Source organism: Lagenorhynchus albirostris, chromosome 5 (assembly GCF_949774975.1).
Source record: "Lagenorhynchus albirostris chromosome 5, mLagAlb1.1, whole genome shotgun sequence".
Taxonomy (NCBI): Eukaryota; Metazoa; Chordata; class Mammalia; order Artiodactyla; family Delphinidae; genus Lagenorhynchus; species Lagenorhynchus albirostris.
The window spans coordinates 62,885,598-62,912,022 of NC_083099.1; the positions used below are offsets into that span (position 1 = coordinate 62,885,598).

Sequence of the window (26,425 nt, forward strand, 5' to 3'; positions counted from 1 at the left end):
GGTGTTGAGAGCGGCGCCCGGGGCCAGGGCGGGGGGCGGGGTCCCACTGGCACGTGGAGGGGGCCGGGCGGGGGTCTGTGGCTCTCCGCGCCCGGCCGGGAGGGGGCGGGGACTCGCCGGGGGCTCTGTAGGGCCCTGGGGCCGGGGGGCTGCCGAGCCGTCTAAGTCAGACTTTTCAGGCCCCAATCCCTCAGGAGCGGTGGTCCCTCTCTTGCTTCTTCGCTGGGGGCCAAGGGCTCAGGACCGGCCCTGGCAGGTCCCCCTCCACTCCGTCGGGGGGTGAGAAAACAAAGCTGGGGGGGACTCGGAGGGGGGACGCTAGGCCCCAGAAGGGGGAGTGCTTGGAAACTGGGGACCCCTCGGTCCTCTCTCATCCCCTTCCTTTCTCTTTGCCTTCTTCGCGGCTCCCCGAGGGTAGGTTGCACTTGGGAGCAAACTTGGCCTTCGGCTTGTGCGGGGGTGGGAGGTGGAGAGGGAAACGGGAAGGGGGTGAGGACCAGAGGGAAGGGGAGGTTCTAGGTGCCTGGGAGTCGGGCGTGGGGGGGGGACAGAGGTCCGCTTCTCCCTGGCAGGGCCCAAGGGAGAAATCCGAGTAGCTGCTCACGTCTAGCCGCCAAGGGGGGAAACGGCCTGCTGGCGCTCTGCGCTCTGCGTTCTCTGTAAGGGTCCGAAGAAGGATAGAGCAGTGGGGTGGGGTGAGCACAGGTGGATGGGGCAGTGTCAGAGATAGTGTGAGGGGGAAGGGGCCAGTGTCCCAGGAAAACAGGGCAGTGTGCCGGAGGAGGGCAGCACCAGGGTGAAGGGGCACGTGGGAGCAGCGGGGGTTCCCAGGAGGAGGGAGCAGTGTCCCAGGAAGGGGGAAGTGTGAGAGCCGGCACCCTAGAGGAAGGGGCAATGTAAAGGAAGAGGTGGTATCCGTAGGAGAGGATTGTGTCAGGATGAAGGGAGCACATAGGGGAGCTTGTCCAGGAGAGGGGTCGTGGCGGGGGGCGGGGGGAAAGGGCAGAACCGAGCTTAAGGGGCAGTGCTCAAGGAGGGCAGTGGGTGGGGTGTTAATGCCTGCTGAAGGGGGCGGTGTAAGGGAAGAGAGTAGGGGTGGGGGACGATGCAGGCTTTTCCTCTTTCCCATGGGTGACATCATGGCAAATTCCCAAAACTGGACGGACCCGGCTCAGGTGACAGCCATATGGGCCGAGACGGCCCGGGCCGGCCCGGGCCGGCCTGGTTGCCAGCTGGAGGGGCTGGGTCCTGAGACCTGCCGGGCCAGCGCCCTGGGGGCGGGGTTCTTCTCCGCTCGCCTTTCGCACGGACTGTGCCCTCGGCGGTCAGGCGGACGGGCACGGTAGGGTACGGGCCGGGCTTCTCTGGGCCAAGGATCAAGGTCCCTGGCTTGGGTAGGCCCCCAAGCATTCCAGTCTTCCTGACCTGGCTTCTGAAGAGGGCGCAGGAGAGCCACTGGAGAGAGCCGGACAAGACGCCGCCTCGGCCGGAGGTGGGACCTATCGTGTTGCCGCCCGGGGCGGAGTTATTTGGACCTGAGACCCGCCCTTAATACTGCAGCCTCTCGGAAAGAATCGTTCGGGGCGGAAGTTAAGAAGCCCCGAGAGCTAGGTGGCGGAAGTGGCCGCGTTCCCTTTTGTCCGTGCGCATGCGTTATTCTATTTCTTAGCCGCCGCTCTTGAAGCGCTGCCTTTTCCTTTCTCCTCTTTACCTCCACGCGACGGGGTGCGCGTACCCCTAGTCGTCGTGGTCGGGCGCTCAGCCCCTCCACTATTTTCGTAGCCCCCTCACCATGGCGGGCATCCTGTTTGAGGATATTTTTGATGTAAAAGACATTGACCCGGAGGGCAAAAAGTTTGACCGAGGTAAGTAAGATTTGGAGGGGCTGTTTAGGGGAAGGGGCTAATCTCCTCGGGGACACGCCCCTGGGCCTCTCGTCCACCCATTTCACGTAGCCTACCCCTACCGGCAGGTCTTGGCGTAGGGACCTTTCTCAGGAAACATTTTTACAGATGAGGAAACGGAGACTCCGGGCTCTCCCTGGCTTCACACAAGCTGTGCCCAGTGCCTGGATGGCCTTTTCTCCGGGCATCTTTCTAATCGCTACCCACTCTGTGCTAGGCGCTGCACTGTGCACCTTACACACACTTTATCTTACGTATTCCTTTCAAGAGCCTCCATGAGGTGGGTGGTGTCTTACCCATTTTGCTCTGAGAGACAAAGCAACCCACCCAAGGCTGTACAGCGAATAATCCGACCTCAGAGCCCTTCGCCCTCAGAGTCTTTAGCTCTTTGTGAAATCCTCTCGGAGTTAGAGTTGACTGGTTAGTGTACAACTCTTTATTCTGTCATTGATCAATAATTGTCTGGTGTCTCTTCTTTTGCCTAGAGACTGGGATGTTTTTTGGGACAAAACCCAGTTCTTACACAAGTTGATAATCCCCTTAGCAGAGCACCTGGCACAGAAAGATAAAACCTTTGGATGAATGAATAACTTGCCCCAAATCAGGTTGTTTCTTAACCACCTAGGTAGGCCTAGAACCTGGATATTATTTGTTGCTAGAGGATCTTTGATTTTTTTCTGGGGATTCTGTCTGCTTGCCATAGGTTGTGTCCCCTTTCCTTCTTGCATATGTGGTTCTTTTTTTTAATTTATTTTTGGCTGCGTTGGGTCTTTGTTGCTGCACACAGGCTTCTCATTGTGGTGGCTTCTCTTGTTGCGGATCATGGGCTCTAGGCGCGAGGGCTCAGTAGTTGTGGCATGTCGGCTCAGTAGTTGTAGCTCATGGGCTCTAGAGCACAGGCTCGGTAGTTGTGGTGCACGGGCTTAGTTGCTCTGTGGCATGTGGGATCTTCCCAGACCAGGGCTCGAACCCGTGTCCCCTGCATTGGCAGGCGGATTCTTAACCACTGCGCCACCAGGGAAGTCCCTGCATATGTGGGTCTGATTGAGCCTGCACGTCTACGAGAGCCCAGTGGATACAGGTTGGGTTAGATTGAGTATTCTATTGCATCCAGCCCCCACAAAGTAGGAGTCTGCCCTGCGCTGTAGGGTCTGCCTTGGGCCAGGCAATGACCTCTGCCACTCTTTCCCTGTTTCCTTCCAGTGTCTCGACTGCATTGTGAGAGTGAATCTTTCAAGATGGACCTCATATTAGATGTAAACATTCAGATTTACCCTGTAGACTTGGGTAAGTATTGAACATAAACAACAGCAGGAGGCTTTTTGCCATTTCCGCTGTTCTTCACCCTCTGATGCTGCTGTTATTTTTCAGGTGACAAGTTCCGGTTGGTCATAGCCAGTACTTTGTATGAAGATGGTACTCTGGATGATGGTGAATACAACCCTACAGATGATAGGCCTTCCAGGTGAGGGAGTGGAGCAGGGAGTACTTGAAATATGCCTGAGGACTAAGTCGATAAGTGGTATAGAAAGACCCTTACTTAATTCATAAAATAAATGATTATCAGCAGAATCTATGTAACCTTAAAGAAATTGCTGCACTTAAGAATTCAGACATTCAGGTGTTTATCCAAAGCAGTGATTACAGTGTGAGTTGTAGCTTTTTGATGGCAGAGGAAATGATCACTGAATGAATGACCTAGGCTTTGTGGGCCTTGTGTCTTGGGAGGGAGTTTGGTGTGATGCAGAGGCTTTCGAGCCCCACTCAGTTCACATCTCAGCTCTACCACTTATTTGTTGAATAACCTTAACCTCTTTCTTTTTTTCTTTTTTCTTATTGGCTGGGTTGGGTCTTTGTTGCTGCACCTGGGCTTTCTCTAGTTGCAGGGAGGGGGGGCTCAGTAGTTGCAGCATGTGGGCCCTAGAGCGCAGGCTCAGTAGTTGTGGCGCATGGGGCTTTGTTGCTCCGCAGCATGTGGGATCTTCCTGGACCAGGGATCGAACCCGTGTCCCTTGCATTGGCGGGGGATCCTTAACCACTGCGCCACCAGGGAAGTCCAACCTTAACCTCTTTCAACCTTAGTTTTCTCATCAGTAAAATATCGATGGTCATACCCAGCTCACAGGGTTACTCTGAGGACTAAATGACATTATGTTTGGAAAGTGCCTGTTGTTATGATGCTGGCACTTAGTTACCACTTACCATTTTTAAAGGGCCTCTTACTGTTGTTAACTACATTTAAGAATAACTGACACTGTTGTTCCACAGGGCTGACCAATTTGAGTATGTAATGTATGGGAAAGTGTACAGGATTGAGGGAGATGAAACTTCTACTGAAGCAGCAACACGCCTGTAAGTTCCACGGCCTTGTGAGAGCCCTCGCCCCCTCCTTTTTGTGAGAATTTGGACTATGCTCTGAAAATTTGGACCATGCTCAGGCTTCCTGGGTTTCTTTCCCCAAGCACCTCAGACCTAGGTGGGACCCAGAAAGAAACTGTTTTGGGAACAATTTTCAGTCTGAAATGTAGATTGCTCACTTTGCTCTCTGTCAGGACCTCAGGGCCTGGTGGTCCAAATGAGAAACTGGTAATCTAGCTGTGTGAAATGCCAAGGAAGGTTACTTCTCCAAGAACTAAATGCAGCATAAGTGATTAAACTGCTAGGCCTTTTTGTTTGTTTGTGTGTGTGTGTGTGTGTGTGTATGTGTATGTTTTGCTACTCTGCAATCCAATCCCTAGTTCTTTGGTTTCTCTGCCCAACTATTTTTTTCTTTTCTTTAAAATCTTATTAAAACAACATGTGCCCTTTGTAAGAAATTTGAAAAGCAGAGAAGTAACGTGAAGAAGGAAAAAAGTCACCTATAATTCTATAACCAGAGGGAATCTTTTACATAAACATTCTTGAATGTTCTAGGGTTTTTTTTTTCTCTGTACTTTTTTCTTTGAGCTCATTTTGTTTATTACAATGTTTTGTTCTGTTCTTTTTGCTTAATGTTATGTAAAACATGTTTCCCCATGTCAATTTTAAGCTATTCCTAAACATTTTAATAGCTATGTAACATTCCAGTAAATGGATATATCTTAATTGATTTGACCATTTCCTTTATTCTGGGCATGGGGTATTTTCCACTTTTGCCGATATAAAGAACAGTTTGGTTCCTGATGACAATACTCTAGAAGGATGCCTTTTTGTTCTTAGGTTGGGTTGGAGAGCTGCTGAGTAACAGTTGCTATGGAGCTCAGACTCATGGGACTGGGTCTTCTGTTGCAGCTCTGCCTACGTGTCCTATGGGGGCCTGCTCATGAGGCTGCAGGGTGATGCCAACAATCTGCATGGATTTGAAGTGGACTCCAGAGTTTATCTGCTGATGAAGAAGCTGGCCTTCTGAACCACCCAGGGAGCCAGCCTTGCTGCTTACTCACGCACGTCATGGACGTTCGTCCAAGCCCGAGTAGCAGTTGCTGTTGTTCACCTGTTCAGGAGGGGCTGGCTCTCTGTCCACTGCGGGTGCATCTTTAGGAGGTCTGGACTCAATGGGAAACTGACTTGCCTGCAAAAGACCCAGTGGGAGAGCTTAAAATGAATCAGAAGTTGTTTTATGTATATGATTTTTTTAATTAAAGTTTACTTTTTCAGACTCTTTTCCCCTCTTTTTTAGCAAAGTTTTTTCCATTTATTTTAAAATCATTTTTTCCAGTTTGCCTATGGTATATTATGTTTCTGGCCCACAGCCAGATGGTCACATGTCAATGTAGGATCTGTCCCAGCCTTTTGGTATCCGGGTTCAGGGTTATCTCCGTCTCCTGGCTGACTACCCCCAATATCTATCCTCCAATGTGATTTTCTGTCTGGGAGAGAGAGTGTTGTGCTTTTGGCTCCTGAGGGCACCACCCATTTGGCATAGAATCCTGAATAGGCAAGGAGCTCTGCTCGTGTTCTTCTAACACTTTCAGTTTCTCAGGAAGTCAGATCACGTTGACTTGAATGAGTTGCTTGCATAGCCTGGAAATGTTCGTCATTTTTATGGAGGCTTTGAGATGAGGCTTTTCGACACATGCACGGGACACAACTCTGAAGAGGAGAGGAAGAACGATTTGGTGGTTGTGGAAGCGGGTGGAGGAGTTAGCTCTCTGCTTTACATTCTAGTGGTGACCTGGAGGGAGGGTAAGTGGTGGTGGTTTTTACCAGTGACACTGAACAGGGAGCTGCCTCACAGACCAGTGAAGTAGACAGGGCAGCAATACCAATGAGGTTTGGCAGTTCAGTGCCAGTGCCTGGGACAATACAGCAGTCTGACTGCAGTCACTAATTTATCAGTGGGGGAAGAACAAAGTTGAGGAAATGGCGATGCTTACAAGGACTCCAGCATCAGAGCTGCGTCTTCAGCCTGGCATTTGAGGTCTCAGACAGTACATGAGACTCTGATTTCCCCTGGGAGGTTCAGGGTAACAATCCAGAAAGATCATAAGTGTGTATTAAGTAGTTGTCTCTTTTTGTTTTTGCGGTACGCGGGCCTCTCACTGTTGTGGCCTCTCCTGTTGTGGAGCACAGGCTCCGGACGCGCAGGCTCAGCGGCCATGGCTCACGGGCCTAGCCGCTCCGCGGCATGTGGGATCTTCCCGGACCGGGGCACGAACCCGTGTCCCCTGCATCGGCAGGGGGACTCTCAACCACTGCGCCACCAGGGAAGCCCAGTAGTTGTCTCTTTTGATCTCCCTTTTTTGCCATGAGAGTTGGTCCTCCTGCTGGGATGCCTGGGGTATTTCCTTCCCCATCATTTTCAGGTCTTCACAGGAGGTGTTAGAAATAGTATTTAGGGAAATGGGTTGAAAATGAATGGCCTCTGTAGGGGGGAGGAAAAGGTATTTCTTTTGCTTTACTGTGGGGTGGGGGTGAGGGGAGAGGGAAGTAGGAGATGAAGTGGGAGTTGGGATGAATTTTTATAGAATCGTAGAACCTCTTCCGTGCAGTCAAATTTTTTTGTAGGGGTTGGAGAAGGATGGATTTAGGTTGGAGAAGGGAGAACCTAATTACCGATAACAGTTTGCAGGGTAGCTAATAGTTTGCGGGGTAGTGTAGCAGACTGTCCTAGCTGCCGTGGGGTGGCAGAAGAAAGAGAACTGGGGTACAGTTGAATAGAGATAAGAGCGTCCTCGTTGTAACAGGTTTTTGTCTTTTCTGTAAAGGGAAGAAGGGACTGAATCAGCCCGATAGAATGATTTGGGAATGGGTTAGATGCTCAGGAGAGGCAAATTAGTTCCCACTGGAGAAGCCCATGGGTTATTTACGTTTGCCCTAGGGTAAGTCAAATGCCAGTACTGGATGCCTGGAACTTTCTGGCTACATACTTCTTGCAGTTTTGCCATCTTTGTCTCTCAGCTGACTGTCTGAAAACCCTTAATTCTTTGTCTCTGGTCCCTTTGGCATCTCTTGTACTGGGTGCTGGCTTTCATGTGCCATAAAATGTTTCATTTGATCATTAAATTTAACCTACTTTAATATTTCAGTAAGTTAAAATTTCCACTTACTATTCTCTTGACTCCATGCTGGAATTTGTAGTGTGGATGAACTGATTTTCTCCCACGGAGAAACTGACACCATCCGAGATTTGGATGGCACTTCTGAGCTTGGTGCATTTGTTGACTTTTTCTCCATGGCAACCGTTCTGTCCATGGGGTGGTGGGGGGAGACACCTGGAGATGCCTAAATTGGTCACCCCACCAAGAGCTTTGGTTTTCTACTCAGAACTCTTTAACTGTCGGTGTGTACTCCCTAAGGACTTGGAAATTTTTTCCAATAAATAGAGTCACTGACTGATATACTGGACAGTGCACCACACTGGGGAATGTATGGGCTCCAGACTAAGTCATCCTAGGGTGTTTCTTTTCCTGTTCACAGGCTGTGAAACCATTGGGAACTTGCCGGGCTTCTCTGAGCCTGTTTCCTCATCTGTAAGGCAGAGATGATAATACCTACCTTATAGAGATGTGTGAGTGTTAAAAAAGATAATATGCATAAGTTTCTTGACATACTGGCTTTCATTCTACTGTTTTGGAATGCCTTTAATGACCCTGGGGTTTTGTGGTAGTGTTTGGAACCCTAGGTTTCTGGCTCCTCTACCTACATGCTAACTTTTCCTGTCCTTTGGGGAGTTGAGGTGGGAGAGGAAAAAGCTTCCATTAGTTTTCCTACAGACACCTCTGGAGGTAGTGTTGACCTTGCAGTGGAGTGCTTGGGGCAATATAAACCTTCCCAAGCACCATGGTGGCATTTATTCAGAAAGCCCCATAAGCCTGGGCTTCTTTTCTAGAGATCCCCTGGCAGAGTTTATGGTGTCACACAGGGTTGCTTTTTAGATACTATACGCTTCTGGGAATTGGGAAATGAGCCTTCAACTTGCACTTGACTTGTGCTTGTCCCTCCTGCTGTGTGAGCTCTAGGAGACTGACTCAAGCCACTTCCTGCATTTCCCCCTGACCTCCACAGGAGGGAGGCAGGAACCCACGCCTGGTGAAGCTTCCTGCTGAGCTGCTGAAGTGCTGGCTGTTTGCTCAGCTGTCACATCCAGGTCTCATCTTGTCTGACTGACCCGTCTGCACAGCCTTACCTGTAAGGCTCTCCAAAGCTTCCTGTTAGCTTTTTCTCAGGGAGGGGGGATCTGTTGCCCATGAGAAGAACATCTTCCCCTCGCTTTGCAGGTAGCTTTTGGGTCCTCTCCTTTATTCTGTCTTTATACAGTCTCAGTTTTGTCTATTGCTTAGGAACTGCTTTTCTGAGAGACTTCTCATTCATTTCTCAAGAGTAAGGATCTCCTAAGAAAAGCAGATCAGAGCCCCATTAAGAATGATAATAAAGGGGGTAAAGAGACTAACCTTAGTTCTGAGCAGAAAACCAAAGCTTTTTTTTGTCATAAGCCCTACCTCTGTTCAGAAGCTAGGCCAGGCCAGGCGTTTGCAGAATTCTCATATGAAAAAGAGTATACAGAGAAATAGTAAGTTATAAATTTGTGCAGAAGATAGACCAGAGATAACTAACTGCTCTGGTGAACATTATTAATAGTTAAAAAAAATAGCTTTTGTAGTTTTATGGCATGTAGTAAAAAAATTATACTTTTTCTGTCCTGCATGTCTCCCTTCACCAGGGCTTTGGGTTTCAGGTGAAAGCAGGAAATCTGGTAAAGGCATACCTCGGAGATATTGCAGGTTCAGTTCCAGACCACCACAATAAAGTGAATATCACAATAAAGCGAGTCACACAAATTTTTTGGTTTTTTTTTTTGTTTCCCAGTTATGTTTACATGATACTGTAGTCTATTAACTGTAATAGTATTATGTCTAAAAAAAAAAAGCAATGTACATACCTTCATTCAAAAATACTTTATTGCTAAAAAATGCTAACCATCATCTGACAACACAGGGTTGCCACAAACCTTCAATTTGTAAAAAATGCAGTATCTGTAAAGCATAATAAAATGAAGCACAATAAAATGAGGTATGCCTGTATAGCTGCAGTTGTCTCCCAGGGCCTCTCCTCCGAGTAAGGGGATTGTACTTGGGAGGCGATGCTGATGTCGGCAGTGCCGGAGTACCTTACTCTTCCTGAGACAGATTCCGGAAGTGAGAGTGGGCTGCAACTAGAAGATGACTGGTAGAGTTGGGTGTGATAGCAGAGGGGTCAGGAAGCATGGGTTGGAGCTGGACCGTGGGGATGGGCAAGGTGGGTGAAGGAGAGAAGAGTGTGTACTGTCCAGGAGGAGGATGGGCTGGGGAAGGAGACTCTCCAGGCTGGAGGTAGGGTGACAGGGAGTCCATGTCTGAAGTTTCCGGAGGAATATCCGGGGCTCTTAGGGCCCTGGGTGTGGGTCCAGGAAAGAGTCCGTGAATTCCACTCAGAGGTCCATGTGTCCTGTTCAGGTGTCCAGGGATTTGGTCTAGGGACCTGGAGGTTTGGTTCAGCAGACCAGGAATCTTGGCTCTGAATCCCTGCAGCCTGTTCAGAAGTCCAGAGCCAGTAGTTCTGGCTGAGACACTGGAGTTTGTCTCCAACAATCCAGAAGTCCTGTTTGGGAGCTTGTTCAGTATGAGAAATGGAGAGGTGTTCCCCGGGATAGCTGTGGTAGGTGGGGCCCGCTTGGCACAGAGGGTGGGTCCCACTACAAGCAGCAGGAAACGCACCTTTCCTCGGAGCAGTCGTTGGAAGCTCAGGAAGATGGCACTGGGATCCTTGTGAGCTGTGGTCCTGCCCTGCGCAGAAAGCTGAGGGCAGAGGATGGGCCTGAGGCCAGAGACCTGGGCCAGATATCATGCCTCCCTGTCTATGTGGGAAAGATAAGGTACCAGAACCCAGGCTTTGTGGCTGGAGGGAGCACTCCTTGGCAGGTCAGCTCTTCCACCCTCAAGATTTCTAAAATTCCCCTTTCTTCCCTCAGGTCTTCTGAGGGGACCGAGTCAGAAAAGAAAGACAGCTTCTATAGTTCCCTTGACTGGGGACTTACCTGGGTTCCTAGGAGGCCCTGCAGGGCCCCAAGGAGGAGGCGGACCTGTCCAGAAAGCTGCACCAGTAGGGATGAGAGGCAAGTGGGTCCCAGTTGTCCCCGCGCTGCCATCACTGCCTCCAGCAGAAGGGTCGAGGCTCCCAGAACGTCCTGTGCCTTGGTCTGTTCCTGGGAAAGAGATGGAAGAGAGAAACGGACAGCTTCAAAGGGTATGCTAATAGCGGGTGGGGAGCCTGTAAGAGTAGCCAGCAGAATGAATCATAGGAGCTGAGAATTGGACAGGACCTAGGTCCCACCCAGTACAGGAATTCCTTCAGTCTCCCGACAATTGGTCATCAGCCTCTGCTTGAATAACGCCAGTGTCCAGTAACGCAGCCTGGTCTCGCATGTAATTTCAGTGAGAAAAGCTCTTTTTTTTTTTTTTCCTTACATTATGCTGAAATCTGCCCTATTATAGCTTTTACTTCTTGGTTCTAGTGCTGCAAATCTACTCTTTCTGCTACAAAATCAGGATCATATGATTAAAAAAATTAATGTAGATATAAGACCATCATAAAGATTATAAAGATGAAGGGAAGGGGCTTGCTGATAAATGGCAGAGCTAGAGCTACAAGGGATCACTAGCAATTACACTTCCTCCCTGTCCCAATCCTCCAGAAGACCTGAGGGAAGCAAGGGAATTCTAGGGATCTTGAGGGTAGAGGAGCTGACCTTCTAAGCAGCACTCCCTCCTGGTAGGTTTCCTGAGTGTGTCTCAGACTGAAGCACTTCATGCTCTACCACAAGACTGACACTCTTCTCCAAGCTAATCACACAAGCTTTATTATTTTTTTAAACCATTCCTTGCATAACATATTTTCTGACCTCTCACTGTTCAGGTTGCTTTCCTCCTTTTGGAAACATGCTAGTTTACTATGGTCCCTCTGAGTAAATTAGCATGTTTCTAAAAGAGGATGGCTAGTACTCAGTGCAGTAGTTTAAGTGCAGTCCACTCATAATAGAGTTTTTTAGGAATATTTCTACAATGTGGATGTTAAACATCTAAAGCCACCTATGATCCCTACCTTTTTAAGTAGCTACTTCAATAATGTTGTTACAATGCTAAGTTTGGGGTCAATCCAACCCTCCCAGGTCCTTTTCATAGTAAGTACTAGGGCTAGAAGTTTATATGAGGTACGTAGGGACACTGTGGCCTGAAAGCTGGAATAGGATTTTATTCAATTACTTTTCACATCTAGAATTTTATATACATCTCTGTTAAATTTCACCTTGTTTTTGACCTAGCCTTTTAGCAGTTTGAACCTTAATTCTGTTTTTTGTTATTTTAGCTGTGCATCCCAGTTTTGTGTCATCTGAGGATGACAGATCAGTCTTGCTTCTTCACACCAACTTAAGAAGGCCGAACAGAAATAGGTCAAAAGCATGGCCATGAGAGACTTCTATCCAGCTTTTCATGGTGATCAACTTTGACTCTATTTTATGTAGTGGACCACAAGCCATCATCTTGTCCAGAGGATATCCCCACAGTAGAATGTATGTTGGGTTAGGGTGGCCAAGCTGAAGGTGAGATCTTTTTAGGGAGCTAAGGAATTTTGAAAAATCCATGGGAATCAGTAGGAAACACATGAAGACAGGATTCGGGAAACCAAGGGAAAGGATGGCTTTCTTACTGTCTGGGTTTTCCATTCTCCCAAGCTGAAGTCCACAGCAGGCAGCAGGACGGGTGTGGACAAAGGGTTAACGTCTGGGCACTGGCTCTGTTGAAAAAGATTGGTGGGGGGATGGTGGAGAGGGCGCTGAAATAGAGGGGGTTATGGTGGCCCAATTACCAGGACAGGCTTCCATGAAATAGAACCAGACTAGAGCTTTTAAGAGAGGGTTTGATTGTAAACCATAATCCTTGTGAAGGGGTGGTAATTAGGCGGGGGGTGGTCTTACTGAAGACAATATTAGAAGAGTAGTGATCGGAGGGCATGAGAGGAAGTGATAGGAGTCAGGGTATCTCACCAGTTAGGTGGATAGCGGGGAGAGTGCTTGGGGATTCTCACCAGTCTGCTGTGAAGGACATGGGAGTCACGAAGCAGTTTATTTAGGAGTCGGGGGTCACAGGCAGGAGGAGCCGGGCTGGACAGTGTTAGTCTTGCAGTTAGGAGAGGCATGACCACGAGGAGCAATTCTTAGATGAGGAGAGGTGAGGTTGAAAGGGGCGGATAAGGAAGAAATCATTGTTGGGTGGTGGTCCAGGAATTCCCACTTAGGACCCAGACCTGAAATCCACGGAATCTGCCTCTCAGAGGCCTTATTCCTGGGAGATTGAGGTCCCCCCTGCCCCCGCACCCCAGCACATCTCCTTTCTCTTTCCCCTCTACCGAGTTCTGATTTGGCCCTAGGTCTCTCGAGGGTTTTCTTACCAGTCAGCTCCATTCTGGCCAGGCTGTGTGGTTGGAGTGGCTCCCTGTATGGGGCCTCTCCCCTGAATCCGTCCTGGGGCCATGGAGGCGGCTTGGGCTCTTGCACTTCTGGGCAGAGTGGGGTGGGGCACAGGTGGGGCACAGGTGGGCCAAGGAGGAGGGTCTAGAATCTATCCTGCAAGTGACAGGAATAATGAACATTATTGAATTTCAAGGAAAACACTCTGCCTGGCTGGTGGAACAGATGCTGGGAGGGTGTGAGATGCTGACCAGCCTAGAACTGCTAAAGCTCGGACTGCTCCCACATCATCTTGTGAAGGTAGCGTACGGCATCTCCTCTTTGTCAGGGTTCCTCAGGATGTCTGAGGTGGCTCTGGTGCCCCTGCCCCCTGCCGAGAGCTGCAGGACAGGATATATACACACACATCTAATTGGCCTCAAAGTCTGAGCAACCCTGTTTGGTTGGAGAAAATCTGGGATGGGGATAGAGAAGGGAAGTATTGTGGCACAAGCCTGGAGAAGAGATTGGAAATGGGGTACAGGGCCAGGAGCTAGCAAACATGTACAATGTGCTCAGGGATAGCTTGGGGAGTGGGGTTGAGGAGGGAAATTGGGCAAAAATGAAACTTAACTACTAGAGGTCAGTGATTAAAAGATTGAGAAGGTGGTGTAGGAGAAATTAATCTCTCATTCTTTTTCTATTTACCCCAACATACAAAGCCTCTTGGAGTTTTTCTTTGCATTCTAAGTTCTGAAATACTGGGTTATCCAAGGTGAGGAGATGGGCTAACAGTCCTGGAACTTCCTTCCTGAAGCAAGTTGCCCAGGAATGAGCACAGGCTGGGTGAGATGATGCCCACCTTGCACGGCTTACCTTGCCTTAGACACCAACCATATCTGTCTCCTAGCCTGCACCTTCCTCCCTGCCCCCTCTGCAGACCCCTTCCGGTTCCTTTGCAGGACCCCACACATGGCTTCCTCCTTCTTTCACAAGTTGTGCAAAGAGGGCTGCACCTGATTCAATATTGGGATTTCCTGTAGGTCTGTCAACATGCATGAGCCCTCCTCCCATTACCCTCTCCTTGTGCCTTGGCTTGCCTGGCTCAGCTTCCCCAGCCCCAGGATTCAGAACCTTGTGAGCTAACTAGGAATGACTGGGTAAGAATGGGGATTGGGGCTGTGTCCAGCTTGGTGCTATGTTCCCTAAGTCCAAAAAAACACCTCCTTTCTTATTTTCTCCCTGGGACCATGTCCCCTTTCCTTAGGGCCAGCTGCGACCGTGCTGTATTCCACCAAGTCTGTGATCAGTCCCTCAGAACCCAGCACCCCACCCCCTACCCCTGCTCTGTCCTGCTCCTCCCATTCTGGGAAGGCTACACTCTTCTCGACAAAGGTCAGTGCCTGCAGGTTCCAGTTTGCCTGCCCCTCCCCCAGCAGAGAGCCCAATTCCTCTTTCCTGTCCTTCCTACCCTCACGTAACTCCAAATCTTGCTTGCCACTCACCGGGTGGAGAAGGGCTCCAGGACCCAGGTGCGGAGCAGGCGGCACTCTGGGGAGCAGATGGGTAGGAAAACAGGTGGCGCTGGGGCATAGCCCCTCCAGGGCAGTGGGGTCACAAGCCTGCCCGGGGCCACTTCTGCCCAATCAGAGAGCAGGGAGCCACTAGACACTGGCAATGGCCCCCGGAAGTGACGCCTTCTCCTCCCACCCGCGCAGGACCTGGAGCCCCTGCCTGGACCATGGTTCACTAGCGGAGCCCCGGATCCTCCACCCACGCACACCACACAGAGGATTTGAACGGGGGATCTGTCTTTCCCTAGGAGATGGGAAATCTGGGACCTGGTTGGGGGAGAAGATGGGAGGGAAACAGGTTTTTTCCAGGAGGATTCTGGCAGGACACTTTTGTCCCTGAGGAAGAGGCACGGAGGTCTGGCTCTAGAATGGTGGGTCTCTCAATTCCTGGCTGTCCAAATTTCTTTTCCCTGGACACCACACCTGCTGCTAAAATCTACTAGGACTCTTGCTTTCCTGCTTTTCTCGCCAATAACCCTCTGGGGGTCATGTCTTATGCCCCCTTTGCAAGTGGGAATGTGGGTGTCGCCTGTCAGGGGTCAGTGTTACCAGGAAGCAGTTTGGACAGTTTGAGAGGCCTTCAAGCTGAGGGGGTGCCTGTGCTGGATTAAGCTGTGCTCAGGTACCACTCTGTTGGGGCCCAGTGGCTCCGATGGCTAAGCCCACTTATCTCTGTGCCAGTGCCCTCTTTGCCTGCCTGGTCTTTCTCCCTCTTCCATCTCCTACCACTCCACATGTGACAAGAGGAATAACCAGGCCCATGTGTCCCTGTCTTAGGAAAGACAGCTGCTGAACCTCCCCCGCAAATACCTCCCGCTGGCCCCCCTCTTCCTTTGGCCCTGGCTCTAGTTCCTTTGCTTTCCCCTCAGTCCCACTCTCCCCACAGTCCGTCCTCAGGGGCCTCCTGGCCTGACCTTGTTCCCATCACCCCCTCCCCGCCAGTTCTTCCTCAGGCTGTGTCCTGCTCCTCCTCCCCAGGATGGGGCTGTCTGCTAAAGAGTATGGCCTAGATCCCAGAATTCTCCAGTTCAGCCAGACGAGATGCCTCCCAAGATTAGGAAGGAGGGTGCCGGGATGGTTGGGAGGATGGTGGGAGAGTGGGGGTGGGAGGGGGCAGGGAGGCCGTCATGACCAGGAAACCAAGACAAAAGAGGTTGTGGGTAGGATGGAGAGGCACAGGGTCCCCAGGGTGAAGGAAGAGGGTGGGAAAGTGCGTCAGGCTGGGGATGATGATGGTTGGATGGGCCTGAGCGCAGGTAACAGTAGGGAGAGAAACACTGTCACCAGACAGAAAGGGGATACTGTCTGTTTCTGGCCAAGTTCCTATCCTGGGGAACAGTAGAATGAGGAGAGAGCTCAGAGAAGAGGTAGGACACAGGCTAGGCAGTGAGAGTGGTGTGGGGTTTGAGAGGTGCTGTGGGCCCAGCGTCAGGCGAAGATGAGTTGACGGGCCTTTTCTGCACGGAGTCATCATCCTTAAAGACAATTCTTCATCCTTCCTGCAGGAACCCAGTCCTAGCCCAGTGGCTGGCCCAGGCCTCGGGCAGTCTCTGCCCCTCCCTGGTCTGGGGCTCCCATCCTGGGCCGGACACGCACCTCCTGGTCCAGCTTGGAGGGGGGGCTCCAGACCCGCCTCTCCTCCCCTCTTTGCGCCCCCTGGTCCCTCCCCTCCCCTCCCTCCCCTCCCCCTCCCCTCCCCCTTCTCCTACAGCCCCTCCCTCCTCCCCTGCCCGGTTCCAGCCCCTCCCTCCCCTCCCCCATTCGCGATCCGGGCCGCTGCTGCTGGGCCGGACCCCCCGGGCTCAGCCCGGCCCCTCGCCGAGCCGCCGCCGCCGCCCCGTTTGCTGAGGAGGAGGCCCCCGGCCGGGGCGCCGGGCGCGGGGCATAAAACGGGCCAGAGCCGTCGCCCGGGGCACTAGAGCCGCGTACGGCCCGGGTCAGCGGCCGCCAGCCCGCCCGCGCTCCTCCCGGCCGCTCCTCCCGCCCCGCCCGGCCCGGCGCCGACTCCGCGGCCGCCCGACGAGCCCCTAGCCGCACAGCTCGGGCCCTGGCCCCGGCCCCCTCCCGCCGTACCGCCCCCGGCCCGGCCCTCCTCCCACCTCCCTCCTCCCTCTCCAGCTCCCTCCTCCCTCCCGCCTCCCCAGCTGTCCCGTTCGCGTCATGCCGAGCCTCCCGGCCCCGCCGGCCCCGCTGCTGCTCCTCGGGCTGCTGCTGCTCTGCTCCCGGCCGGCCCGCGGCGCCGGCCCCGAGCACCCAGCGCTGCCCATCCGGCCCGAGAAGGAGCCGCTGCCCATTCGGGGAGCAGCAGGTAGGTGGACGCCCCGGGGGAGGCGCGGGCGGGGAGTCCTGCTCGGGGCAAGTCTGCGCCCGCCCGGAGGGGGCGCCGGGTGCAGGTGGCTCAGTGCGGCGGGCGGCCCGGAGGGGTGGGCGGGGGCCGCGAGGCGCGTCGCGCCCGGGGACCCGGGGCCCGGCCGGCAGCGCCCGGGGCGGGTACACGGTAGGAGCGGGACAGCTGCCGCCAGCCAAGTCCGTCCCCGTAGGCTGCTCCTTCGGCGGGAAGGTCTATGCCTTGGACGAGACGTGGCACCCGGACCTGGGGGAGCCCTTCGGGGTGATGCGCTGCGTGTTGTGTGCCTGCGAGGCGGTGAGTGGACCCAATGGCCGTGGCCGGGGCCCTCGCGGGTCGGGGACCGCTGGGGTCTTGGGACGTCGGAGGGACTCGGAGTTGCTGAAGAAAGAGAAGTCAGTCTGCAGATACTTGGGATATTTTTCTGAAGGAGGAAGCGGGGAGGAAGAGCCCCCTTCAAGTCTCAGGTGTTGCCTATTATTGATCACCCACTGTGTGTCAGGCTCTTTGCCAACTCCGTTTCGTCTGTCTCTCGCTTAACTCCTAGTACAACCATGCTAGATAGATACTATCATTACTCCCATTTTTCAGATAAGGACCCTACGGCCCATCGAGGTTAAGTAACTTGTCTAGAGTTATGCAGCTTGTATGTAGCAGAGCAGTCTCACCCCGTGGGAGGACCTTGCCCTGGTCCCGTGCCTCCTCTCGGCTCGCCTTTGAGTCTCACCAACAGCGTATTGCCCTCATTCGGTTTTCCCGTCTTCTCTGCGAGCAGCCTCAGTGGGGTCGCCGCGCAAGGGGCGCGGGCAGGGTCAGCTGCAAGAACATCAAACCCGAGTGCCCAACCCTGGCCTGCGGGCAGCCGCGCCAGCTGCCCGGACACTGCTGCCAGACCTGCCCCCAGGGTAAGGCCCGCTCCGCGGTGAGAGGAGGGCAGCAGGGCCACGATGCTTGGTCCTGGGCCACACGAATGGAGCGAATGGAGCGGCCAACTGGCCCTCCTCGTGCCCAGCTGAAACCCGCATCCCCCACCCCCGGTGCAGAGCGCAGCGGTCCGGAAAAGCAGCCAACGGGCCTGGCCTTCGAGTATCCGCGGGACCCAGAGCACAGAAGCTACAGCGACCGTGGGGAGCCTGGAGCTGAGGATCGGGGGCGTGGAGACGGCCACACGGGTAGGCAGGGGCTGCGCAAGTGAGGACCGGGGTCATGGTTGGGGCCGGGCTGCAGCAGCGGGTGACGGTACTAGGGATATCTTCCTTCCCTCACAGACTTCGTGGCGCTGCTGACGGGGCCAAGGTCGCAAGCGGTGGCACGGGCCCGAGTGTCACTGCTGCGCTCTAGTCTGCGGTTCTCCATCTCCTACCGGCGGTGAGAAAGGGGAAGGAGGGAGGAGGGGTCAGCTGGGGGCCAGGGAGGGAGAATTGGGGAGGCTGGAGGGGCTGCTTCTGGCTCAGGCTCGGAGTCCGTGCTCAGGGGACTCTCATTACCAGGCTGGACCGCCCTACCCGAATCCGCTTCTCAGACTCCACTGGCAGCATCCTGTTTGAACACCCTGCAGCCCCTACCCAAGATGGCCTGGTGAGATGATGCCATTTATGAGTGCTTATCCAGTCTGGGCGCTGTGCTGAGAGCATGTTCTGCATTACCTGCTTGGGTCCTCACAACAGCCCAGTGGGAGAAAGGCACTGACATTATGATGCCCATTTTACAGATGAGGGAACTGAGGCTCAGTAGCAGAATGTGACTTGCTCAAGGTCACACAGCTAGTAAGTGGTGGAGCCAGGATTTGGACCCTGGCATCTGGCTCCAGGGCCCCTTCTCAAACTTCGTAGGAGGGCCTGGGGGCAGCTTCCCATATTCCTTCCTCACCAGACATGGGCCTCTCAGCAGGCCTGTCCTGCATTCTGAGTAGAGTCTTCTTATCTCTCTGTTCCAGGTCTGTGGGGTGTGGCGAGCAGTGCCTCGGTTGTCTCTGCGGCTCCTTAGGGCAGAACAGCTGCACGTGGCACTCGTGACACCCAGTCACCCTTCAGGGGAGGTCTGGGGGCCTCTCATCCGGCATCGGGCCCTGGCCGCAGGTGAGGGGAGCAGACAGCCCCTGGACGTGAAATTTGGAGTCTTCTCTACCCCCAGGAATGGAGTGGACTGAGGAGGGGACTTTCTGGTGGGCTCTCATGGTCCTTTCTCCCCCAGAGACCTTCAGTGCCATCCTGACCCTGGAAGGCCCCCCACAGCAGGGCATAGGGGGCATTGCCATCCTCACGCTCAGTGACACAGAGGACTCCTTGCATTTTTTGCTGCTCTTCCGTGGGCTGCTGGAAGCCAGGAGTGGGGGTAAGTGGAATGGGGGCAGCACATATGAGGAGGGTAGGGAGATCACCTATGTTTCAGAGGTATCCACATGTGCGGCTATTGCAGGACCAGCCCAGGTTCCCTTGCGGCTCCAGATTCTACACCAGGGGAAGCTACTGCGAGAGCTCCAGGCCAATGCCTCGGCCCAGGTGAGCAAGGGTCTGGCTCTTACTGCCACTGGTTCTGGCCTCTTGCTGTGCCCACCATACCCTGCTCTGTCCCCAGGAGCCGGGCTTTGCTGAAGTGCTGCCCAACCTGACAGCCCAGGAGATGGACTGGCTGGTGCTGGGGGAGCTGCAGATGGCCCTGGAGAGGGCAAGTGGGTCAGGGCTGCGCATCAGTGGACACATTGCTGCCAGGCAGAGCTGTGATGGTGAGGCAGGGCGAAGCCTGGCGCCCCGGGCACACACAACTGAGAGGCACAGAGAAGCGCCAGAGGAGGGGCTGGGGGGTAGAGGAGGGATCCTGGGGGCTGGGGGTGTGAATGGCCATGCAGCAAGCCTGCCTCCACCTGTCTCGCCCCTCTGCAGTTCTGCAAAGTGTCCTTTGTGGGGCCGATGCCCTGATCCCTGTTCAGACAGGTGCAGCTGGCTCGGCCAGCCTTACACTGCTAGGAAATGGCTCCCTGATCTACCAAGTAAGAGCTGGGGGATGGAGGAGGTGGGAGGGCAGCAGAGCAGGGCAGGGCTTTGGCCTGCAATGGTTCAGGGCCCAGGCCTTCTCTGCTACTCCAGTTTGCCCTCCCTGACCCTGCCCTCCAGGTACAGGTGGTAGGTACAGGCAGCGAGGTGGTGGCCATGACGCTGGAGACCAAGCCTCAGCGGAGGAACCAGCACACTGTCCTGTGCCACATGGCTGGACTCCAGCCGGGAGGATACATGGTGAGTGCTTCAGGCAGAGCAGAGCCGCAGGTCCCAGCACCAGAGCTGACAGTGCAGGGGGCTGTGGGAAGCCATGTTGGATGAGCAGGGATGTTCCGCGTCATTCACTCACTCACAGGCTCTCTCACTGATGCATTGATTCACTGGACACATTTTTTAGTGAGTCTCAGGCTAAAGACTGCAGTACAAAGAAAATCCGATGTGGCCCCTGTCTTCAGGAAGCTCATGTCAAGTGGAAGGAGTTATACAGGGAGACCAGTGCAGCAGATCACGTGATAGCAAACGTGATCGCAGTGGCTGCCGTTTATTGAGCCTTTCTATGCGTCACAAACTGTACTGGTTGTCTTGCGTCTGTTATTTTTGGCCCTCACAGTACTCATTTATAGATGGCGAAGTGAAGGATCAGAGAGATTAAATAACTCCTCAAGATGGTTGCATAGGTAGGAAGTGGCAGGGAAGGGACTTGAACCTGGGCCCGCCAGGTTTTTATCCAGTGTTACTGGTGTGAGGAAGTGTGTATGGGTTTAGTGGGGGCACAAAACATGGAAAGGGTTCAGAATCTTGGGCTGGTGTGAAAGCTGAGGAGGGGTTCATCTGGGACCTGGCAGGCTACAGCTGGGGCTCACCCTTCCCTGCCCTCCAGGCTGTGGGTGTCTGCCCTGGGCTGGGTGCCCGGGGGGCTCATATGCTGCTGCAGAATGAGCTGTTCCTGAACGTGGGCACCAAGGACTTCCCAGATGGAGAGCTGCGGGGGCACGTGGCTGCCCTGCCCTACAGCGGGCACAGCGCCCGCCATGATAGTGAGTGCTCCAGGGGTCTGCCTGCCCTTTGGTGTTCTCTAACCTGTGACTCAAGCATGTGAGGGATGGTGCCAGAGGGCCAGAGCCTGGCATGGTGTCTTTCTCTGTGCCTGAGCTCCAGTTGGCATCTGGAGAAGGTGGGGATGTGTAGGGTGGCCCTGCCAGGAGACCCTCCCTGTTACCACACACGGTGCAGGGCTCTCACTTGCTGCTGCCCCAGCCCTGGGCCTGTGGACAGTGCCTGGCAGCTTGTGGAGTCCGTGCTGGGGGAGACGGGGAATGCCGGGATTGAGTCGCTGCTCTAGGCCACCTTCTCATCTGTCACCTCTCCTCTGTCTGGATCCAGCACTACCTGTGCCCCTGGCAGGAGCCCTGGTGTTGCCCCCCGTGCAGAGCCAGGCAGCAGGGCATGCCTGGCTCTCCCTGGATACCCACTGTCACCTGCACTATGAAGTGCTGCTGGCTGGGCTTGGTGGCTCAGAACAGGGCACCATCACTGCCCACCTCCTCGGGCCTCCTGGGATGCCAGGGCCCCGGCGGCTGCTGAAGGGATTCTATGGCCCAGAGGTGAGGACGTGTTGGTGGGAGGCAGTTTGGAAAAGATCTACTTTCTCGCATGAAAGGCTGTGTGGGCCTTTGGCAGGAGAAGCAGAGAGCAGGCAGCCTCAGGAGTCAGACAGACCCGGGTATGAATCTGACTCAGCCTTTTGTTATCCATCCTCTCTCCTGCATCCTACTCTGGTGGGATCTCTTGGCTAGTATGTAATATCCTGAACCTCCAGAGGGGTGTGTGGGATGGACCAAGCCCCCGACGTGGGGTGGGTTGCCATGGAATCGGGGCTAGAGAGGCCTGGCTTCTGAGCTCTACACCATCGCCGCTGGGCTTTGCTATCCTGGAGGCCTTACTTAATCTCCCCGGGCCTCAGTGTCCTTCCCCGCGAATTGGGAGTGGTAGGCTCAGCCCTAGAGGGCCTTGTTCCCGTCCCTGATTCTGTCTACTCACAGGCCCAGGGCGTGGTCAAGGATCTGGAGCCTGAGCTGCTGCGGCACCTGGCACAGGGCTCTGCCTCCTTGCTGATCACCACCAAGGGTAGCCCCCAAGGGGAGCTGCGAGGGCAGGTAGGCAGGCAGTGCGGGCCGGTGGGGATGGTCCAGTGTTGGGCTATCACTGTGTGCCTTAGTCAGTCCCTTGCTGTCTCTGAACCCCGGGGCTGGTAGAACCACACACACTCCCTCCTCGCTGGTCGGGAGGCTGAAGCCAGATGAGGTACTTAACGAGGCTAGTAGCTGACCATCTGTCCTTGGCAGCTGGGATGATCGCCGTGGATAATAGCATCCTCCTGGGGCGCAGGGGCGCTCAGGGTGTCTTGGGCTGACTGGCCGCAGCTGGTGGAGACGCAAGGGGGAGCCCGGGCGCTGCCTCAACCTGCCTCTCCTCTCAGGTGCACATCGCCAACCAGTGCGAGGCGGGCGGCCTGCGCCTGGCGGCAGCAGGGGCCGAAGAAGTACGGGTGCCCGGGGCTCTGGATGCAGTGGTGGCCGAGGTGGCCGCGCTGCCCGCTGTGCTAGGCCCAGATGCCCCAGCGCCAGCCAAACCTGGTGGCCCCGGGCGGCTCCGAGACCCCAACACCTGCTTCTTCGAGGGGCAGCAGCGCCCCCATGGGGCTCGCTGGGCTCCTAACTATGACCCGCTCTGCTCGCTCTGCACCTGCCAGGTAGGAGGCCCTGGAAGGGCACACTGGGGCCTGGGTTCTGGGTCAGGATCGCAGTCAACCCCCAACCTCTCCCCGTAGAGACGCACGGTGATCTGTGACCCCATGGTGTGCCCGCCACCCAGCTGCCCAAGCCCGGTGCAGGCGCCGGATCAGTGCTGCCCTGTGTGCCCGGGTGAGTGCCCTGCAGGAGCGGAGAGGGTAATGGAGGGTCCACCGTGTGGGCGTGAGGCCTTTGCGGAGGGAAGGAGGGGGCCACCGTCTGCTTTCACTACTTTGGATCCACAGAGAAGCAAGATGTCGGAGACCTGCCGGGGCTGCCGAAGAACAGGGACCCTGGAGAGGGTGAGCAGAAGTGGGCGTGGAGGGGTAGGGAATCCAGAGGAGCTGTTGGGTGGGACGGGGGGGGGGGGGGGAATGGGAGGGGGAGAGTGTTTATGGGGGTGGAGGGAGGCTGAGGGGCACAGGTTACAAGTGACACCTGATAGACTTCATCAGATTCACTGGCCCACAAGTGGGCCCTGCGGTTAGACTACTGTGGGGTTGGCCTGAGGCTCAGTCCTGGGTTGTGGGCCCGGCCAATGAACTCAGTGCTAATGGCAGCTGGGCACTGTCCCCCACCAGGCTGCTATTTTGATGGCGACCGGAGCTGGCGGGCAGCGGGCACCCGGTGGCACCCTGTCGTGCCCCCATTTGGCTTAATTAAGTGTGCTGTCTGCACCTGCAAGGTATGGCCACCCAGTCTTCTGTGCTGCTGGACCCAGCGGGTCTGCAGAACTGGGGAGGGGGCTGGTAGGAGAGGAAAGCCCTGTCTTGGTGAGGAGGGCTCAAGGATCAAAATAACTTGAGAAGAGTTCCCTGGGCTCTGAGAGCTGGCTTCCTATAAAGGAAAAGGGCACGGACTGATTGGGGTGTGAACTCTGGCTCTGCCAGCTGACTAGCTCCATGTAACCCTGGGCACTTTCTGTGCGTCCCTGAGTCTCACTTTCCTCTCCCATAAGCAGATGTGGTAGCACCTACCTTGCAGGGCCACAATGAGGATTTGAGTTCAGGTACATAAAAAGCCCCAGCCCAGGGCCTCTGAGTAAAAGGCCATGGATGTATTACTTTGGAGGTATGGGAAAGGAGAGGGAGGAAGCAGGAGGCTTATGTGCTCCTCCTTTTTCCTGATACCCCTCACTCAATGGATCCCTACAGGGGGGCACTGGAGAGGTGCACTGTGAGAAGGTGCAGTGTCCCCGGCTGGCCTGTGCCCAGCCTGTCCGTGCCAACCCCACTGACTGCTGCAAACAGTGTCCAGGTGAGGGGGGTGGGCACTGAGGCTTCTTGGGGCAGATAAGGCTTTTTGTCCTTGTCCTGGGGCGGGGGGATGCATGGTGAGGGGATGCCTAGTGAGGGTGGATGGAAGGGATGTCTCAGCTAAATCAGTATTTACCCAGCATTGCTCTGTGCCTAGCCTGGAGCCAGGGATCTACACGCACTGGAAAGAATGTGCATGTGTTAGTGGGCTGTGATGGGATCCAGTTCCTGTCCCATCCATCCACCCATCCACCCATCCACCCTTCCATCCATCCATCCATCCATCCACCCATCCACCCTTCCATCCATCCATCCATCCATCCATCCATCCATCCATCCATCCATCCATCCACCCATCCACCCATCCACCCATCCGTCCTTCCGTCCGTCTGTCCATCCGTCCGTCCGTCCGTCCATCCGTCCATCCGTCCATCCGTCCATCCATCCATCCATCCATCCAAATTTATCACCTACTAAGTGCCAGAAACTGCTGGTGACAAATAAAACCTGGATGGCCCTCACAGAGCTCACATCTACTGACCTCTCCCTCCTTCCCTCCTTCTCTCCCTGCCAACAGTGGGGTCAGGGGCCCACCCCCAACTGGGGGACCCCATGCAGGCTGATGGGCCCCGGGGCTGCCGTTTTGCAGGGCAGTGGTTCCCGGAGAGCCAGAGCTGGCACCCTTCGGTGCCCCCCTTTGGGGAGATGAGCTGTATCACCTGCAGATGTGGGGTAAGTGAGGGCTTGTGTGAGGCGGGCATTGGGGGCCTGGCCTGGGGGAGGGGAACTTCCCAGGGAGGGCAGGCTCCTGGGGGTGGGCTTCCCCCAGGAGGCTGAAGGCCGCTGTGCCCCAGCACCTCAGGGACCCTCAGGATCTGGTCTGTCCTGCACCAGGCAGGGGTGCCCCACTGTGAGCGGGATGACTGTTCACTGCCACTGTCCTGCGGCCCAGGGAAGGAGAGCCGCTGCTGTTCCCACTGCACAGCCCGGCGGCGGTGTAAGTGAGGGGCCTGGGGCAGCAGCTCCAGGCTGCCTGTGGGACGCCTGGGGAGGGAAGGGAGCCCCTGCCGTGTGGCGGGAATAGCGCCCCCTGCTGCACAAGCGCCACCCCGTCCCCCCGTCACAGCAAACTTGTGGACTTGTTCGTGATTACCTTTTCTTTAGGAATGAGATTTCTGACGCCCAGAGGAATCAGGCAGCTAGGCTAAAGTCATGCAACTGGTGTGTGCTGACGTGCTGAAAAAATTCTGATCTTTCTGGGACCAGAACAGAGGAGCTCTGCTGTGCCCTCCCTGCCACCCCACTCCCTCACTCCTCTTCTAAAGCTCACTCCCTCTGTCTCCAGCAGTTGCAGATACCAGGACAGTTCCAGAGCTGGAGAAAGAAGCTGAAGGCTCCTAGGGAGCAGCCAGAAGGCCGCGTGACCAAGAGGATGGGGCCTGGGCTGGGGGAGGAGGGGCGCCGGGGACCCCGCATTCTCCTGCGGGAAACCCAGTGCCTTCGGCCCCTCTTTTCTGCCTCTTCTCCCTCCCCCACTACCTCTGGGAACCACAACTCCACAAGGGGGAGGGGTAGCCAGGGCCGACCAATGCCATGTCCACTCCAACTTCGGCCTTGTCGCTCTCTCGCCTCTGCCTTGGAAGCCCACCCCCTTTCCTTCTGTACATAATGTCACTGGCTTGTTGGGATTTTTAATTTATCCTCACTCAGCACCAAGGGTCCCCCCCACTTCACTCCTGCTGCCCCTGAGCTGAGCAGAGTCATTATTGGAGATTTTTGTATTTATTAAAACGTTTTTTTCCAGTCTTTGGGCTAGTGGTTGTTTCTTTGTGACCAGGGGCCTGAGTGAGCCCCAGTGGAGAAGGGTCTGAGGGTAGGCAGGGAGAGAGAGGGCCACCGGCTCCTGGGGCTTCCCTCTGACCCTCAGGGAGCGGGAAGAGACCCGGGGAAGGGGACAGGATGGCACAGCAGTGGGCTGGCATGCCCGGATTCCGCAGAGGGGCTTGGGCCGTCTTTGAGATGGAATAGAGCTTCAAGAACTCAGGCAACCCGAAGTAGGATTTGGACACTCGTTTCCAGTGACCTGCCCGGGCTGGCATTTCTGCTGAGTATTATAGTGTCTCAGAACTGTTGCTGGTAGGATGTAAAATTTGATCTGTTACCCTGGGGTCAGTCAGGCCTTCTGCTCTGCAGAGAGTTTGACTGGGCTTCCGAGCTTCTCTGGCAGAAAGAGGTGGAAGGTAAAACAGGGGCTCTGGTCAGAGGAGAAGTGGGGGTGGTTCTGATACACCTGGGTTTTGAAGAGAAAACTCCCTCACGTACAGCCCTCCACTTTGCCACTTTTTACTTGAGAGTCACCTTTCAGCATTCTCCAGTGACTTCCCTTGGCCGTCTCTTATGTGCCACATTGGATTTTGGGTATGTCACACGATGAACAGCCATCGGAGCCATCGCATGGTGGCGCTGCTGGCAGCTGCCAGTTCACTTTGGGCCAAGTCCGTGTCCATGCGGGTATTTGAGTAATTTATGACTACAGACTGCAGAAGATGCCTCCTCAGGGCTGAGGGAGAAATGAGGGCTGGAGAGAGGCAGCCCAGGTGCTTACTGGGAGTGGGGAGTCCAGTGTCCGCCACCCTAAAACGCACGTCAGCTT

The 26,425-nt window shown here is 54.8% G+C and overlaps 3 protein-coding genes across 31 annotated transcripts; 2 read left to right on the forward strand and 1 right to left on the reverse strand.

Moving 5' to 3' along the window:
* Nucleotides 1–1,081: 1,081 nt before the first annotated feature.
* POLR2H (RNA polymerase II, I and III subunit H) lies at nucleotides 1,082–5,541 on the forward strand. Of its 2 annotated transcripts, XM_060150187.1 has the most exons (5): nucleotides 1,101–1,865; nucleotides 3,108–3,191; nucleotides 3,276–3,369; nucleotides 4,173–4,256; nucleotides 5,175–5,541. In XM_060150187.1, exons 1-5 carry the CDS (start codon nucleotides 1,793–1,795, stop codon nucleotides 5,290–5,292), a joined length of 453 nt encoding a protein of 150 aa, XP_060006170.1. In that variant the 5' UTR covers nucleotides 1,101–1,792; the 3' UTR covers nucleotides 5,293–5,541. The 2 variants fall into 2 exon arrangements, with proteins under 2 accessions (XP_060006172.1, XP_060006170.1); XM_060150189.1 differs by lacking the exon at nucleotides 4,173–4,256 and having other exon boundaries at nucleotides 1,082–1,865.
* THPO (thrombopoietin) lies at nucleotides 4,989–15,999 on the reverse strand. 7 transcript variants are annotated; one of them, XM_060150183.1, is made up of 7 exons: nucleotides 14,313–15,999; nucleotides 12,810–12,984; nucleotides 12,447–12,574; nucleotides 12,069–12,155; nucleotides 10,399–10,566; nucleotides 10,079–10,159; nucleotides 9,232–9,962 (listed from the first exon to the last, which is right to left on the reverse strand). In XM_060150183.1, exons 2-7 carry the CDS (start codon nucleotides 12,820–12,822, stop codon nucleotides 9,579–9,581), a joined length of 861 nt encoding a protein of 286 aa, XP_060006166.1. In that variant the 5' UTR covers nucleotides 12,823–12,984; nucleotides 14,313–15,999; the 3' UTR covers nucleotides 9,232–9,578. The 7 variants fall into 7 exon arrangements, with proteins under 7 accessions (XP_060006169.1, XP_060006166.1, XP_060006167.1 ...); XM_060150181.1 differs by adding an exon at nucleotides 13,080–13,208 and having other exon boundaries at nucleotides 9,246–10,159; nucleotides 14,313–15,998; XM_060150186.1 differs by lacking the exons at nucleotides 9,232–9,962; nucleotides 10,079–10,159 and adding an exon at nucleotides 4,989–5,454 and having other exon boundaries at nucleotides 14,313–15,229.
* Nucleotides 16,000–16,502: 503 nt separating this feature from the next.
* On the forward strand, nucleotides 16,503–25,578 carry CHRD (chordin). 22 transcript variants are annotated; one of them, XR_009540698.1, is made up of 24 exons: nucleotides 16,503–16,689; nucleotides 16,922–17,025; nucleotides 17,504–17,633; nucleotides 17,772–17,900; nucleotides 17,997–18,096; nucleotides 18,219–18,306; nucleotides 18,665–18,806; nucleotides 18,922–19,062; nucleotides 19,147–19,229; nucleotides 19,306–19,453; nucleotides 19,611–19,717; nucleotides 19,842–19,961; nucleotides 20,605–20,761; nucleotides 21,108–21,328; nucleotides 21,767–21,880; nucleotides 22,204–22,476; nucleotides 22,555–22,648; nucleotides 22,762–22,818; nucleotides 23,098–23,201; nucleotides 23,671–23,773; nucleotides 24,350–24,504; nucleotides 24,667–24,769; nucleotides 24,937–24,993; nucleotides 25,118–25,186. XR_009540698.1 is itself a non-coding variant. In XM_060150193.1 (23 exons), exons 1-23 carry the CDS (start codon nucleotides 16,542–16,544, stop codon nucleotides 25,171–25,173), a joined length of 2,877 nt encoding a protein of 958 aa, XP_060006176.1. In that variant the 5' UTR covers nucleotides 16,503–16,541; the 3' UTR covers nucleotides 25,174–25,318. The 22 variants fall into 22 exon arrangements, 15 of the variants coding, with proteins under 15 accessions (XP_060006176.1, XP_060006177.1, XP_060006179.1 ...); XR_009540699.1 differs by having other exon boundaries at nucleotides 25,121–25,169; XR_009540702.1 differs by lacking the exon at nucleotides 24,937–24,993 and having other exon boundaries at nucleotides 24,627–24,769; nucleotides 25,121–25,260.
* Nucleotides 25,579–26,425: the final 847 nt, after the last annotated feature.

Excerpts from the sequence above, each read along its gene's own strand:
- POLR2H (XM_060150187.1), top strand. The coding sequence starts at position 1,793 with ATGGCGGGCATCCTGTTTGAGGATATTTTTGATGTAAAAGACATTGAC. Across the intron at positions 3,192-3,275 it reads GATTTACCCTGTAGACTTGG|GTGACAAGTTCCGGTTGGTC; the intron begins GTAAGTATTGAA and ends GTTATTTTTCAG. Across the intron at positions 4,257-5,174 it reads ACTGAAGCAGCAACACGCCT|CTCTGCCTACGTGTCCTATG; the intron begins GTAAGTTCCACG and ends CTTCTGTTGCAG.
- THPO (XM_060150180.1), bottom strand. Across the intron at positions 10,567-12,068 it reads GAGAATGGAAAACCCAGACA|GAACAGACCAAGGCACAGGA; the intron begins GTAAGAAAGCCA and ends TCTCTTTCCCAG. Across the intron at positions 10,160-10,398 it reads AGGGCCTCCTAGGAACCCAG|CTTTCTGCGCAGGGCAGGAC; the intron begins GTAAGTCCCCAG and ends CTCTGCCCTCAG.
- CHRD (XM_060150190.1), top strand. The coding sequence starts at position 16,542 with ATGCCGAGCCTCCCGGCCCCGCCGGCCCCGCTGCTGCTCCTCGGGCTG. Across the intron at positions 17,026-17,503 it reads TGTTGTGTGCCTGCGAGGCG|CCTCAGTGGGGTCGCCGCGC; the intron begins GTGAGTGGACCC and ends CTCTGCGAGCAG. Across the intron at positions 23,774-24,349 it reads CTGCTGCAAACAGTGTCCAG|TGGGGTCAGGGGCCCACCCC; the intron begins GTGAGGGGGGTG and ends CCCTGCCAACAG.